Source organism: Curcuma longa, unplaced genomic scaffold (genome assembly GCF_044706935.1).
Source record: "Curcuma longa cultivar G26 ecotype Majalengka, Jawa Barat unplaced genomic scaffold, ITB_CL_G26_1.1 utg2646_np1212_2152390_RagTag, whole genome shotgun sequence".
Classification (NCBI taxonomy): domain Eukaryota; kingdom Viridiplantae; phylum Streptophyta; class Magnoliopsida; order Zingiberales; family Zingiberaceae; genus Curcuma; species Curcuma longa.
The window spans coordinates 1,438,509-1,453,578 of NW_027435599.1; the positions used below are offsets into that span (position 1 = coordinate 1,438,509).

The 15,070-nt window shown below is 35.5% G+C and overlaps 2 protein-coding genes across 3 annotated transcripts; both read left to right on the forward strand.

The window, feature by feature from the left end:
• The first annotated feature begins 2 nt into the window (after positions 1 to 2).
• LOC141819991 (uncharacterized) lies at positions 3 to 11,778 on the forward strand. Of its 2 annotated transcripts, XM_074707263.1 has the most exons (13): positions 3 to 228; positions 863 to 915; positions 1,893 to 2,061; positions 2,152 to 2,215; positions 3,789 to 3,868; positions 4,008 to 4,164; positions 5,712 to 5,773; positions 5,949 to 6,011; positions 8,740 to 8,798; positions 8,978 to 9,059; positions 10,961 to 11,010; positions 11,095 to 11,340; positions 11,522 to 11,778. In XM_074707263.1, exons 1-13 carry the CDS (start codon positions 82 to 84, stop codon positions 11,538 to 11,540), a joined length of 1,251 nt encoding a protein of 416 aa, XP_074563364.1. In that variant the 5' UTR covers positions 3 to 81; the 3' UTR covers positions 11,541 to 11,778. The 2 variants fall into 2 exon arrangements, with proteins under 2 accessions (XP_074563364.1, XP_074563365.1); XM_074707264.1 differs by lacking the exons at positions 10,961 to 11,010; positions 11,095 to 11,340; positions 11,522 to 11,778 and adding an exon at positions 9,267 to 9,428.
• Positions 11,779 to 12,135: 357 nt separating this feature from the next.
• LOC141819953 (nicotinamidase 1-like) lies at positions 12,136 to 14,777 on the forward strand. Its single transcript, XM_074707217.1, has 5 exons — positions 12,136 to 12,329; positions 12,413 to 12,596; positions 13,917 to 14,050; positions 14,137 to 14,322; positions 14,437 to 14,777. The coding sequence occupies exons 1-5, from the start codon at positions 12,168 to 12,170 to the stop codon at positions 14,521 to 14,523; spliced, it is 753 nt and encodes a 250-aa protein (XP_074563318.1). The 5' UTR covers positions 12,136 to 12,167; the 3' UTR covers positions 14,524 to 14,777.
• The last annotated feature ends 293 nt before the right edge of the window (positions 14,778 to 15,070 follow it).

Sequence of the window (15,070 nt, forward strand, 5' to 3'; positions counted from 1 at the left end):
CTTGAACTTCCCTAAAACGAAATTGTTGGGGGAAGAGGCCGGAGAAACCCTCGCCTGACACTGACCCTAGTGGAGGCGAGCATGGACGCCATCCGGAAGCAGCTCGATGTTCTCATGGGGGCCAATCGCAACGGAGACGTGACGGAGGTGAACCGCAAGTACCATGACCGCGACGTCTGCCGCCTATTCTTGTCCGGGCTTTGCCCCCACGATCTCTTCCAACTCACGGTGCTTTAGCTGAACTCCTGGAAAAACCTGCTGATTTTGAGTGTTGTCTGTTTCGTTTTCCGATCTAGACGTTTTAGTTAGGGTTCTGCCTATTCATGTGGTGCTGTTTTCGGACTTTGAGGACAAAACTTGAAAGGCGTAAAATCTTCTTTTTTTTTTCCTTTGAGTTATTTTGGTGCTTGGCTCTTGTAAAGCTGCAAGCTTCTAATGTCCTTGGTACTATGACATGCTACCTTGCCTCGGAAGGATATTTTGTTTGTATATTGAGGTTAGTTTTTGGGTTTTGTCCTCTACATTTTGAATAATGTTTATGATTTTTAACTTAGTGAAGAAAACTCATAATTTATGTTCTGATATTGAAAGGGAACTATGCTGGGCTTATTAGGCTTTTGCTCTTGGTGTAGTGTTGGCTGTGTGGTTTCGAATTGTCTACCTTGCTCATTCTTTTGAAATTTCATTTTTGTGTTTACTTTCCTGCTTTTCGAAATCCCTTCCTTTTGTTCAGATACGGTGTCTTTTTAATATATTAACTTGTTTTGTCTTTTGCATTCCACCTTTTTCTTTCAAATTTTATCTTTGGTCATTTTCTTTTCCACTTTCCATGCATTGATATCATGGCATTGGTTCGTAACAGAAAATGGACATGGGTCCTTGTCCAAAGATTCACTCCTTGCAGCTGAGAAAAGAGTATCCTTTATGTTTGCAGAATAATGATGTATTTACATTGGTTTAATCACCACATTCTGGAAATTTTGATGTGGATTTCTAGCAAACAGGTAAATAATTCAGCGTTCTAAATAAGTAGATTATTGTACAAACTGTAACTGCAGATGCAATCATGGTGTAGGTTTTGTTACTTAAGTATCATCTTGATGCTTATACGGTGTCATTCATTTCTACCTCTTTGGCATCTTTGATGCTTTTCTAGCTACTTAATTTTCAGATCAATAGCAACTCAAATGTAAATGATTTGTCCTATGGGCTGATTGCAGATTACTTATTTCTATGTTAGTATACTTTATGTGATAAGCCATTATCAGATATCTCTCCTATTTTTTACTCAATGCATGACTGTTTTATCAATTAGGCAACACAATGCTGGTTTTGTGCTTAGATGGCGGTTTTTGAGTGAAATCAAGGATACTTAAACTTCACTATGACATATAATTTCAATTTAAGTCTGTCTAATCTTGTTGCATTTCAGTATAATGTATAAAACTTTTAATTTTGGCAATATGAAGTATTTTTAACATGTTGGTTTAGTGCAGTTGTATGCTATCGAATATTTTAACAGAGTAAACAGATAGGTTCAACTGGTTGACCAGGAACAAGGGCAAAAGTCAAGTCTTGGAAAAACAACATTTTATGGGTTGAACCAGTGATATCAGAACCGGGAGACTCCAGTATGGTTTTCAAAAACATTGATACTGGATAGATAATTATATAAAAGTGATTTCATGGTTAAAATTTCTGCCTATTTTAAGCACATTCATTCACTTCTATTCTTGGTTTGAAACACACCCATGGGAACCAGTTCTACATGGTTGTTTAATATAGGATTCTGATAACTATGCATATTACTTCTATTACATACTGCAATTCTTTGATTCCTCTTCTACTGCTGCCAAAGTACAAGATGCCTTTTCTTCCTGAACTTTTCTTAGCTATGAAGAAGGAAAAGCAAAAGGTGAACATAATTATGATAGAGAACTTGAAGATATGATAGAACGACTTATTGTTGAGTGTGAACGAAAAATTCAAAGAGCCCTCAAGCGTCTTGAGGATGAGGATGCTAAGGCTGCTGTGGCAATATCTGTATCCAAGGTCACACAGGTAATCGTTTCATTCTATATTTGTATCATGTTATGTAATAATCATTAATCTAACAGCTGGAATAAACCTATATAATGTTTTCTTATGTAGACACCTGAAGCCATGGAACTTTCAAAGCAAATAAAAGAGAAACTCAAGGAAGCTGATGCATTTGGTAACTGCTTCCTTTTCATTCTCATGAATTTGTATTATTAAGCTGATTGTTGTGCTTGTGATGAGAATGTTGTGTTCAGAAATGAATTGATATTTATGATTATGTTTGCTGGCAAGGATATACTGTCATAAGAACATAAAAATTAAGGCAAGGATAACAAAATGTTGCCATGCAAATGAACACAATTTCACAATGGTTACCATTTGTCACTATAGAAAACTAAGGTGATATACCAGGTTGATTTGTAATCTGGGGGTGTTGAAGATATAGAGAGTTTGATGCAAACCCCCATAACGTACACAGGACATAGGAAGATAAGTTTGTTCCCTTGCTCTTCCAAGCAAAGGGGTATTTTTGCTGCAGCTGATTATCTACCCCAAGATCACAAAGAAACAAATAAATGATTATTTGGAGGTAACAGTGCATGGTGATAGCCCATGACAACTACCATAGGGGTTAATTTGACTGGGCATTGTACAATTCACAACATGCCATTCTAGTGTCTGACTTACATTTTCCATAAGCTAACAGTCCTTTTGGAGAGAGTCGAGAGACCTAGCCTATAATGACCTTCAAGTTATTAAAGGCTGTCACTTTGCTGGAGCATCATTACCATGCTAGATATATAATGGTTGATATTTTTGTAAATGTAGTTGAAGAATCCTAATTGGCTGGATCTGTCAAATGTATTTTTGTGGATTAGAGGGTATCCAAAAATAATTTTAAATTAGTTGTGATTATTCAAATTTTGTTGTAATGTTTGAGAATCTGCAGATGAATTTGAGATCATTTGCTGCTAATTGGAACTTGTTAGAAATGGATCTTATTGGCATATGATCGGGATTATTAACATTAATTAGGTTGAATGCTTCTTTTTTGCTTATAATGTTGCTTGTTGTTTCACTTTTATGTCTTTTAGTATCATGCTTTTTGTGGATTTGGGCCAATTCATCATTCTAAAAAGAGATCGCCTAGTTTTCTAGACCACCAAGGTGGCTCCTACTTGTTTAGACACAGGGATCACTTTGCTTACTCAGTATGTGGTCCCTTTTAGGCAGGTCTTCTCAAAAGCAGCCAAGGTGTTCGACTCGATGGTCTAGGCGGGTATAGTTGGAAAAAAAATGGTTCATTACTTCATTTGTTAAACCATTTCACTGCAGTATTAAAAATAATAAAGTGAGAAGTGTGATGAAGAGGAATTTAATGCTGACCTTTTTATTTAATAGTTTTTCTCCTCATAGAGAGGAGTACACCAATTATTGTGATTGACTAATTGTAAAGTCTATACTAAGTTTTTGAATTTTGCTATTATAGTATGAGGGTAATTGTTATATATTTGCTGGCAATGTGCCTAGACAGACTTATGAATTTGTCTTTATGTATATCTTGTTTGATTGAATAACATAGTTATGAACTTGTGTGTTCTTTTGTGTTATGCGTTTCTTGTTAGTTGCAATGCAAAATATGAAGTGATTTGTTGGTGTTATGTGTTAGTTAACAATTTCCATTTGTGATTGTAAAACAATTCAAAATATGATTTTCTATTGGTGAACCTTTTGGTGTGTAATTGCAGATTTTGAAGGAAAGACTGACAGTAAAATACGAGTAATGGAATTGGTTGAAGAACTCAAAGCCCAAAGAGCTGACAAACAAGTAACACAGTTTACACGGTTATTGTTTAATTAATTCATCTAAACTTTTCTTGAGACTAAATATCTTGAATTGATGGAATGCAAGCATTTAATACAATTTTTTTTACCTGCACCAATGTCAGTCTTTATTCTTTCTGCAGTCAGTTCTTCTTCTTGATGCTTTCAACATAGACAGGGCTTCTCTATCACTTCCCAATCCGAATCCTTCTCAATTACCATCCTTGCCTGTCATCAATCCTCCAGATCCTCGTACACAAGAAATGATAAATGAAAAACTTAAGAAAGCAGAGGATCTTGGTATGCACCTGTCTTTTCAATACTCTGTACAATATCTAGTCTCCATAGTCTCTTTGCGTACCTTTAGTTTGGATTTTTCCAAACATGAGGAAGTTTTAGCACATGCAAGCTTTATATCAGTTTTATCATTACAAACTTTCATTTTATTTACCATGATGTATGCTGGCTCGTTGCATTCACAGATGGAACAAGCATGGTAACATAATATGGGTCTTGAAGCTTTATTATGACTTTGTCTTTTGGTTTGTGGGAACCATCTGCCATAATTCTATATTTAAGGCTATTAATCTTCAAAAAAAATTATTGTAAAATACAGAAAGTATCTGCATGTCTCATTCTTTGGTCAGCATCATGTTTTCACTGGCTTCATAGCTTCAAATTTTTCGCTGGCTATCCAAGAAGGACCAGTTTGGATGAAACTACCAGCCATCTTGATTTAAATTGTCAATATAATACAAAATATACTAGTGAAATATTTCCTTCAAGTTGAACCATAAATGTCCATGTATCTTAATTGACAGTGTGATGTAACAAGAAACATTGAAAAATCTTAATGAAGTCATCAAACAGTTGTTCTTTCAAGGTGGTTTTCAGCTGCATTGCATTTCAAAATTTCTGTTTCTTCAAGTTGTCAAGTGGCATATTTCTTAAATGACAAGGAAGTACATCAGGAATTTGAGTTATCTAATTTCAAGAAAATATCCAGATTTCCTCATATATTTTGCAACGGATGCCTTTTGACTCCCAAGTTACAAGAAACTGAATGATCATCACCATTCAACGAAACATCATTAACTGATTACTATGTCAAATTTAGACAAAATGACAAGCAATGCTGTCCTTAAGATATATATCTTTTGCAACATGGCTAGAATTTTTCATACTAGGTTCAAGGACTTTGTTTCAGTCTTTAAAGACAGAAAACTTGATCAAAGTTTAGCTTTTTTTTTTTCTTTTCAGTTTGAACTGAACTTCATTATTTTAGTTTTAGATAGTCAATTCTTGCTAATTTTGAATACATTCTAATTCTAAAAATTTCTTGTAAAAGGAATTAGAATTCAGGAAATATTGAATGCTTGGTTTGGTTTGAAATATGAAACCAAACCAAAAATTTTATATCTTGAACTGATTACACTGAACCATTCAATAATGAACCAGGCTAAACCAGATATTCCGATTTGATCTGGTTGGTTTTCATTTCACTGGCGGACCTCCCTAACTGGTACAGGGTATTAGATGTGGATGGTATAGGAGGATAGAACATGTGATGTCTGATTAATAAGAGATATAGCTTCAAAAACACTTGCTGATTGTCTTCTTCTTATTGAGATTCTGAAAACACAGTGGAGGGCAAAAGGTGGCAGAGTAGTTGTTAGAACTGCTAACAAAAGAAAAATAATTGGAAAATTATGCCAATGTGGTGGATGGTACAAACATCAACTGTGGTTGGTCCAGATATTAAATATGTTAGCTTTTGCATTCTTGAACATACAACTACTATTTTTTATTTTATTTTTGACATTTCTTTTCCTTTTCTAAATTGACAGGTGAGAGGGGAATGATAGACGAGGCTCAAAAAGCTCTAGAAGAAGCAGAAGCTCTGAAAAAGGTTATTCCATTTTTTTTTGTCAATTATGGTCCAGACTAAACCAAATGTGCCTTGATATACTTTCATGATCCCACTATATCTTCTTTTATTCAAGATTGTCTACCATGATGACTGTATATCTTGTTTTGTTCAGTTCTTGTCTCACTGCAAATTTTATTTTATTCCTTTTATTCAGCTTGGCATTCGACAGGAGCCAGTCCAAGAATCATCAAAGTATAGTGCTGCTGATGTTAGAATTGTAAGTTTAATTCACTGAGAAATTTATTTGTAGCATGAGTCTCATTTGATATAATTGATAATTTGAACTCTAAAAAATGCTATCATGCCTAACTATGGTGCTTTTATTGTGGTTATAGGTTCTAGTTCACTTTGTGTCTTTCTGTAGCAATCTAAATATTAATTTTTCTTATGGAGATAATTTTATACTAATACCAGCATACACACTATTCTGTAACTCCTGTTTACAGCAGAACTTGTTCAAAAATCCATCCTAGTGTGTATAGTGGTAACAACTCACACGTCTTGTTAATAAATCTGAGTAGGCCGAGTTTTGTTCTCTTATTATTATTGCTTTAGTATAAGATAGACTCGTATAATATTTTTTTTTAACCTTTGTAGCAAATTAGAATATGCAGGGTCATACCATATTCCAATTTGTCGAAATTGGTTTCATTTGATGTCAAACTATGGAATTCGTAGATATGCAGTTTGTCTAGGTATATCATTATTTCTTCAGGATTTCTTGAGGTATTTCGTCCAAAATGACATTGGTCCATTGATCCAAAGATCAATTTGATGTCAATCTACTTTTACAATTGTAGTTATGCAGAATTGTCTAATAATTCTCCATTTTCTTTCATCTGTAGTTGATTATGGTGTCAGATACTTAAGAAGAGTAAATTTTATTAACAACATCAATAAAGGCAGGAAATATGGGTTATGCAATTATTTGTGGTTGTTTAACACTCCAGCTCCCGTTGAGATGACAGGGCATCAAAATGGTTTTCATTGACAACGTAACCTTGTGTAACATATTGGTACTTGAATTCATAAAATACATATGAAAGCTTTGTCAGCTTTCAGGAATTATTGTAATCAGTTAAGGGATTAGGGCTATACTAAGTGTTGAGTTGGAACCTTGTGCTGCCATGATATATGATGGACCTATCCTGAGTTAGGCCAGTTTTAAAGAGAACGAATCTGTCAATCAGTTAAATAAATTACAAGTAGTACCGTGCTTAGTTTGATGCTTTGGCAATGTCGAACAAGAATAGGACAGATGTAAATGAACTCCTGTTAAGGAGCTGCTTTGACATAGAACATTAGGAACATATCAGTGATCTTTTGCTGGCAATTTCTCCTGATTGTGTCCCTCAGTTGGCAGTCTCATGTGAGAGAAAAAGAAATTGGAAATAAAGGTTCCTAAGACATGGTTATAGTTTACTATATTGTTGCTAGGCAATAAAATAAAAACAATAAATATCTTTTTGTTTTAAGAAAGATATACAACTATATTATTAATTTTATTTGCATCCTTGTCCTCCATCAAGAACAACTAGACTGTGGACAATTTGTTGTCATACTTGTGTGGTCGCCCCTTCAAATATACAAGGAAAAATTGCATTGTCGTTTTCGTTTGGTCCTCAAGATATTGACCATTGGCCTCATCATCATTTTTTTTTATCCATCCCTTGCAATGAATGAGGAACATGAAACATGTTCCTAATTTCAGTTATTAACGACTCTTCTGGGGCCCTGCTTAAAGAGACTTTATCCTCAAAAGGTTGATCTCTAAATGAGGTTGCGGATTTAGTTGTTATATGATTTGTGGCATATTGGATGCTTCTTTAAGGAGGTAAGTTATTAGGCAGCTCTTTTGGGCTAATATTGAGGCTTGATTTTTTAATCTCAAGAGTGGGATCACCAACTGAGGTAAAGGCTATCTCTTGGGGTGTTGAGGTTGGCTCCATCACTAGATCTCTAATGTCCTTCTCTGGTTAAGGCAAGTCATCAACTCTCTATCTCTTGATTTTTCTAGAGTTCTCTTTAGGCTATTTTAAATGTTCTTTAATATATCCCTAAATGATGGAAAAGATTCTAGATGAGTTTGAATAGAGTTGTAGAGGAAGAGATTGGGAGACATTTGCCCGGTGCCCCCACATTGCCATGTCATCCATTGCAACATCTGCATTGGCGAGTAACCATTGCCACATGTCTGAGCTGATTATAGCCTTGCTTGTGTCTCGTTATTCTCATGTTTGTATTTTTTTTTTTCAGTTTTCATGCTGCCATCTGTTTCACTTCTTTTCTTTACTTCGTTCTCCCATTCTTGATTGGCATTGGTGTCACAGACACTGTTTTCTTTACCTGAGGAATGTTGATTGCTATTTTTGAACTTTCTGCACTAAAAAATGAAAAAGGCTTTTCTTTCACTTATTGATTTAGGTGAAAATTCATATTATTTCAAGACTGCTAGATTGAGTTTTCTTCAAAGAAATTATCATTTCAGATATATCAAAGCAAGAAACTCATTGATTTTATGGTGTGGGCTTTATATCTTAGACATTGAAGTGGAATAAAAATGTTTTGTTATCTTACCTCCATTGGTTGATAAAAACCTAGGAAGACAAACTGAACAGGAAGACAACAAAATTCAGTGTATTGTTTGAGTTTAAATATTTGCTTTTTGGAATAATTTACACTGACAGTTTATATTTGTTTGTGCCTGTGACAGTAAGGTTATTTACAGGAAGTTTTGAGTCTTACTTTACTGTTTAACCTTACAGAGTAGTTGTTATTTTCACATTCTTGGTAAAGCAACTTAGTTTCTGTTCAGATGCATATTTTCTATTTTGCTATTGTTTGAAGATTTAGCTGCAAATGATCTTTTAAGAGATAATTCTATCTTTTTAATTTATCAACTCTACAAGCGACATACCCTAATGCTTTCTGGGGTTATTTTGCAGACTGATCAGAAACTGCGTGTTTGTGACATTTGTGGAGCATTCTTGAGTGTCTATGACAAGTAATTCTCTCAAATGAAATTATTATCAATTTCCTTGCGAATATGCATGTTAGTCATTGGCATTTGGCATAGTTTTATCATGGCATTCTTTAAGTTATGAGGTGATAACATGCTAATAGACCTAAGAAAATTTAGGAGTTTTGGGTTCTCAATCAGCCAATCATTTTTGGGTTGTGCAGTGATCGTCGATTGGCGGATCATTTTGGGGGGAAACTTCACCTTGGATATATGCAAATCCGTGAAAAACTAGCAGAACTCCAGGTAATCATAGGAACTCCTCTCTTTACACATTTGTTTTCTGAACTATTCTTCTGTTCACACTTGGAACTTTCTACCTTGTTTTGGTAAGTAATGCGCTATGTACACTTGAAAATTTGGGTCTTTTTTAACAATCCTAGCTCTATTGCCATTTCAGTTTGTCTTTTTACTAAATATCTTTGAAGTTCAAACTCTGAAAATGTTGATCAGGTGATGGTATAATGTTTGACATTCTGCACTAAAGAGTTTCGCTTATTTTTGGCATCAGTGAGTTTCCTTATCTCAGTTGAAAGATCACCATGTGGTTTTGTTGAGTTTCTACTTCACTTGTTTAATTGGCTAGTAGACTGATTTGGGAGGGGACCATCGAAATAGCGAAGGGTGGTCATATATGGGGATCAAGATTACTTATGGTGTTATCCCTCATGAACAAACTGCAATCCCTAAGTCAAAAAATGTAAGCTGATGAATAGTATCATAAAGCATATTAAAATTGGTAGTAAATAATCGTGTTCTTTTCATTTTATGTCTATCTATTTGTTCTTCAATGTGGATTGGTGATTTTAGGCTTGATGCTGGAAACTAATTAATTTAACAGCTTTTGTTTGGTTAATTATGGTCATTCTAATAATGGATCAGTTCATGTATTTCTTTGTAGCATCTATTTTGTACATTTGGCAATCTTTTTGGAGTTATACACTTTTGAATGACACTTTTACTTTTAGCATTTACATTATTATATATGAATGATAGTGTCATCATCTGATAGAAAAGAGTATTTATACTCATCTGCACTCTTTGTCGGTTGATATTCATGCTTTCTGGAATATCATTTTCAAGAAAGTTCCATAGGAAAGATAAGAAATTATACTTGATGTTGTAGTGGGAGTATGTTGAGAACCCTTTGTTGTGTTAGGTATTATGATCTTAAATATTTATTTGATCAAGTATCTAAATATTTGTTTTTGAAGCAATAAATAGTTAGATTTAATTAGATTATTGGGGTTTTTTTCAAAATCTTAAAGCTATGTAGACAATTAGATTAGTGAATTGCTATTAACCATTACCTTCTAATTACTTTAGCTCATTCTAATATATGTAAATTGCACGAGATAAAAAAAGGTATAAATCCATCCATGCAGTTTTTCATCTTATATATATGTGAGTTACACAACAGAATAATAAATATTTCCTTGAACAACTAATACAAATCCCTCTATTTAATGGAACACAAAGTAATAAATGGCAAAATGGCAATCAGATAATGTTCTCAAGATCAACAAATTTGTTTCTTGAGGAACCAGTTAGCTGTGAGATTTGTCTTTATTTCATGACTAACTAACTTGTCTTTATTTCTTGAGCAACTGAAAGAAATAATGGTGTTTCTATACACCATAAACAATGTTATATACGTCGGGCGTGAGCTTAAGTCATCAGTCAAATTATTTTTATATTCATTTGTTTTTTAAAAAAAACAAAGTAGTTTATTAGATGTGTTCGGTTTAATATCTTTGGAATAGATTATTCATTAAGTATGCTTTAAAAGATTGCACTTGGATCATACTTTTTGGGAATTTAGTTGCCAAGTGTTGGAGTACCCAGATGCTGCCTCAGCCAAGTAGAAGCTCTACATTCAGTATACTGAATCAGAATATGGCAACAATGAAGCATTTAGCTATCGATAAGTGTTATTAGCTGATTTTTTTATTTATGGTTTGCTATCATTATAGCTATACATTGTTTGTGTCTTTTTCAAAATCTTGATTTTAACTTATGTGAAGCAGTGCCTTGGACATTCTATCTAATTCTTAAAATTTTGCTCATTTGTCCTAGCCGGCAATAAATCGAATCTGGCGGTTCGTTCATTTGTTAAACCAATGCTTCTTCACAATTTATTTTGCCAGGAAGAGAGAAACAAAAAGCGGAAGGTTGATCGGACTGAAGATGATAGAAGGTACTCTTTTTCTTTGCCTTTATTTCCTAGGTAAAATAGATATTTCAACTGTTTTTACATAATGTGTCTTGATTCGTGCTTTAGATCGAAAGAACGAAGTAGGGATCATAACAGGTCTGGAAGCAAGGATCGAGATGTTGAGAGAGATGGTCGAGTTGATAATCGTGATAGAGGCAGAGAATATGACCGTCGAAGCAGGGACCAGGATCGGCACGATAGAGATCGTAGGGATCGAGATAGAGAATCAGATCGATCTCGTAGCTACGATTCAAGGAGTAGGCGATCACGTTCTCGCTCAAAGGATCGTGCTAGAGATTATGATCGGCATAGGTAATTTACACAGCCACTTCGTGCTTGTAAATAATTGTAGAGGTGCTTTTAAAGAAAACACGAGGCATATATCTTTTGGTTTCCGATTTCCTATTCCCTTTGTTCGCGGCAAAGATCCTCTTGTAGCCGCTGCTCGAGTTAAGATACTCCATTTGAAATGTATATCTTCGACTTGTTGCAGGCGTCATGGAAGGTACTGAATGTTCGATCGAGGAAACTCAGTTTCCGCTGTGGACTGCTTAGGATCTGGATGAGTCTCTGTGTTGCAATGGCGATGCTATATCTTGTTCTTGCTGCATCGATCAATGTTCTGATATCAAAATATCGAATATTACTGATTAAGAGGGCAGGTGAATCCAGAGAAGTCTCCTTGTGATCTAAAAGGGTAGTTTATTTAGATTTGGCATGAAATGTGATTGTTAAACAATCTTGTTAGACTTGAAATGCAGCACAGCGATGATGTTTAAGCTACAAGTGGAGTTTTGCTGTGTCCTCAGTTTGATCTAAAATGCATTTTGCATTTTGGTTAATTCATTGAGTTATTTAAGAAATTGTAAAATTATTATTGTGTGATTTTAAAATCATTCGTTAAAAGAGTATTATTAACACATTAAAGTAAAATATTTTTTTAAGATTTGGCCAATAGAAGTGAGTTATAGTTCAACATTCGTCTGAGTAATTATGATTTTATAATTATTATAATATAAATTTTTATTATTTATATTATAATAATTACGAATATATAATAATTATACATTCACAGTAAAGAGTAACTGTTAGTTATAAATTGCAGCGTCTCTTCTCACCGAGAAGACGGAGTGGCACCGATGGGTTCCGAGACCGGCCTGGTGGATCTGCTGCGTCGTGAGATCCCCTTCGAGGAGGAAGCCGACTTCGATCTCTCACTCCGAGCGGATTCAGGCACCTCTCTGGGCCTTGTTCTTGTGGACATCCTCAATGGATTCTGCACCGTCGGAGCCGGCAATCTCGTACATCGCATACCTCTCTTTCAAAATTTCCATGTTTTATTGTTAGTTTGTGATCTTATTGTTGCCTGTGGATGCGAGGGCAGGCCCCGACCGAGCCCAACAGGCAGATTTCCGACATGGTGGAGCAGGCAGCGAGGTTAGCAAGGCATTTCTGCGAGATGACGTGGCCTGTGTTCGTCTTCCTCGATTCCCACCACCCGAACAAGCCTGAGCCTCCTTATCCGCCTCACTGCGTTGTGGGATCAGGGGAGGAGGATCTGGTTCCAGGTACCTTCTCACTACTCGTTTAGGGTTGAAGCTAACTTGTTTGTTGAATTGCCTGTGTGGATTTGTTCTAATAAGTTAGAAGCTTTTTGTGGTTCGACAATATATCAACTCTACTTGTTTGTTTGCATGAAGTTTTTGTGGCTGATAGTATATTAGCTGCCCCTTGGGTTGAAGATAATCTATCTACTTGTTGAAGAATTCTTACTATAGATCCTGAATAGTTATATAAATGGGGACTTTTCTTATAGATTAAGCTTGTCTTCGATAATATATCAACTCTTTTTTTGGGTTTTTTTTTTCTGTAGATCATGAATACCAATGTGGGAAAATATCCACTAGTTCAATCGGTCATTAGAAGGAAGATAATACATGTATAGGGCAGAAAGATAGATGCATGTGTAAATGGGGATTGATCAAGGAATTATAGCAGAACTAATCCGAGAATGTTGTGTGTTCAGGTGTGTTAGAGGTATTATTGTTAATTTTATGTTTTCGGTGCAGTGTGTTTAGTCTCACATTAGTATCGTAGGCTTAGGATTATGTTCGGAGTTCTAGAAAGGGAAAAAGAAATACTAAAGAGGAAGAAGAAGCTGGACCATGAGCTAAGTTGTCACTGACATCGCGAACCATAGCGAAGTCGTTGCCATCTTGGGACCTTGTGGAAGGCTCACTGATCTCATGCAGAATTGTTGCTTGAGTTCGAGTGTCGTCTCAAGCAAGTTTTATGTGTTAGTCAAGTGACAGAAAGAGAAGTTTTGCTTATCCGAACAAGTGCAGAATGAAATTTTAATCCATTCTTATTGCTATAAAGTAATACCTTTTGATTTGAGAAATACATGTGATGTACCACCAAAATCGAATCAAAACTCACATTGAGAATTAATACTAAATTTATGTAGCACACAGTGGTAACTATTTCACAAAGAGAACCAATTCATGCAAAAAACAAAGTCATAAGATGCATAGTATAGTCCTAAGGGGTGTAGATCCTCATATATAAATTGAGAAGAAGCTATTTTAGTGATGGAAGATCAAGACAAGAATAGAGAATGCCCCATCAAACTTTGTCAACGACACTTTGAAGAGCTAATTCAGGTAAAATACACATTAGTACAACCGATGCATACAAGGTTGAAATAACATGTTTGAATAGGGACTAATTCGAGGATATATGCAGGTGGGAAAGTGTTGATGCAATAGAGAGCAACATGATAGAAGAAAGTTAGAGCCAAAGAGAGTTTGATCTGATAGGAGGGAAGGATCAAGGAACATCTAGATATAGAGTGACTGTAATTATTCAATCAGTTATCAATTTTGCAGCTCTAAAATGGCTGGAGGAGGACCCAAGCGTGACAATCCGACGCAAGGACTGCTTCGACGGGTTCATCGGCTCCATGGAGAAGGATGGCTCTAATGCATTCTCAAAGTGGGTAAAAGCTAATCAGATCAAAACTGTGAGTGGTTTCATCTCATTTTGAGAGAATCATCATTTTCACGCTGCCTTTTACAACCCTCTTGACGATGTCAGTACTTGGTGCAGATTTTGGTGGCAGGAATATGCACAGACATATGTGTGCTAGATTTCGTGTGTTCCACTCTCTCTGCCGTAAATGTGGGCATGGTGCCACCTCTGGAGGATGTTGTGGTTTATTCCGGTGGATGTGCTACTTTCGATTTCCCAATTGATGTCGCTAGAAATATCAAAGGAACTTTAGCACATCCACAGGTGAACCTTCATTCAGTGGATTCTTTGAACATATCTTCTTTCAAAATCTTTTGATTAAGTCGAACCACATGCTGATCAACTTGTGGTGTTTGTGACTTGGCTTCTTTGCCACAGGAACTGCTCCACCATGTAGGACTTTACATGGCCAAGTCAAGGGGTGCCAGGATAGTGAAGAAAGTAACCCTTGGCTCATCAATCTAAGTCAACTCTAAATATGCTTACAAGAAAAACAAAACAAAAGAGTGCTTCTGCTATCGACATCAGCAGCTCAGATAAATCTTTCGTCTTGGTAATGTTAATGTTGTAGGAGATTTCTTCTAGTATGGGCTGTTTGATACTCAACTTTTATGATTTTTCTGAGCATGAAATGTTTGTCATATAAGCAACCAGAAACGAATGGATTATGGTTTACTGTACATATTTGAAACAAAATGCATGAAGCTCTTCTTCGCTTAGTTGGTGCCCATTAGAGAATCCAAAGCTTTCTTGAACGTCCTTATACGAATGGAAGATGTGCTTTCATATTGTTAATGTGTAGAGATGTGAATCCCTCACCCATATAGAACTGTCTTCTATGATTCTACTATCATCAATAAAGTTTTCTGCCCGAAAGGAAGAACATGAGGTTCCTATCGATTCATTACTTCCACTAAATTCTCTATGTGGGATTGGTATACTTGCTTTTGAATGTTTGTAACACCTTACGGCATACATTATTGAGACAGCAGTTTGTACCGCAAATAGCAAC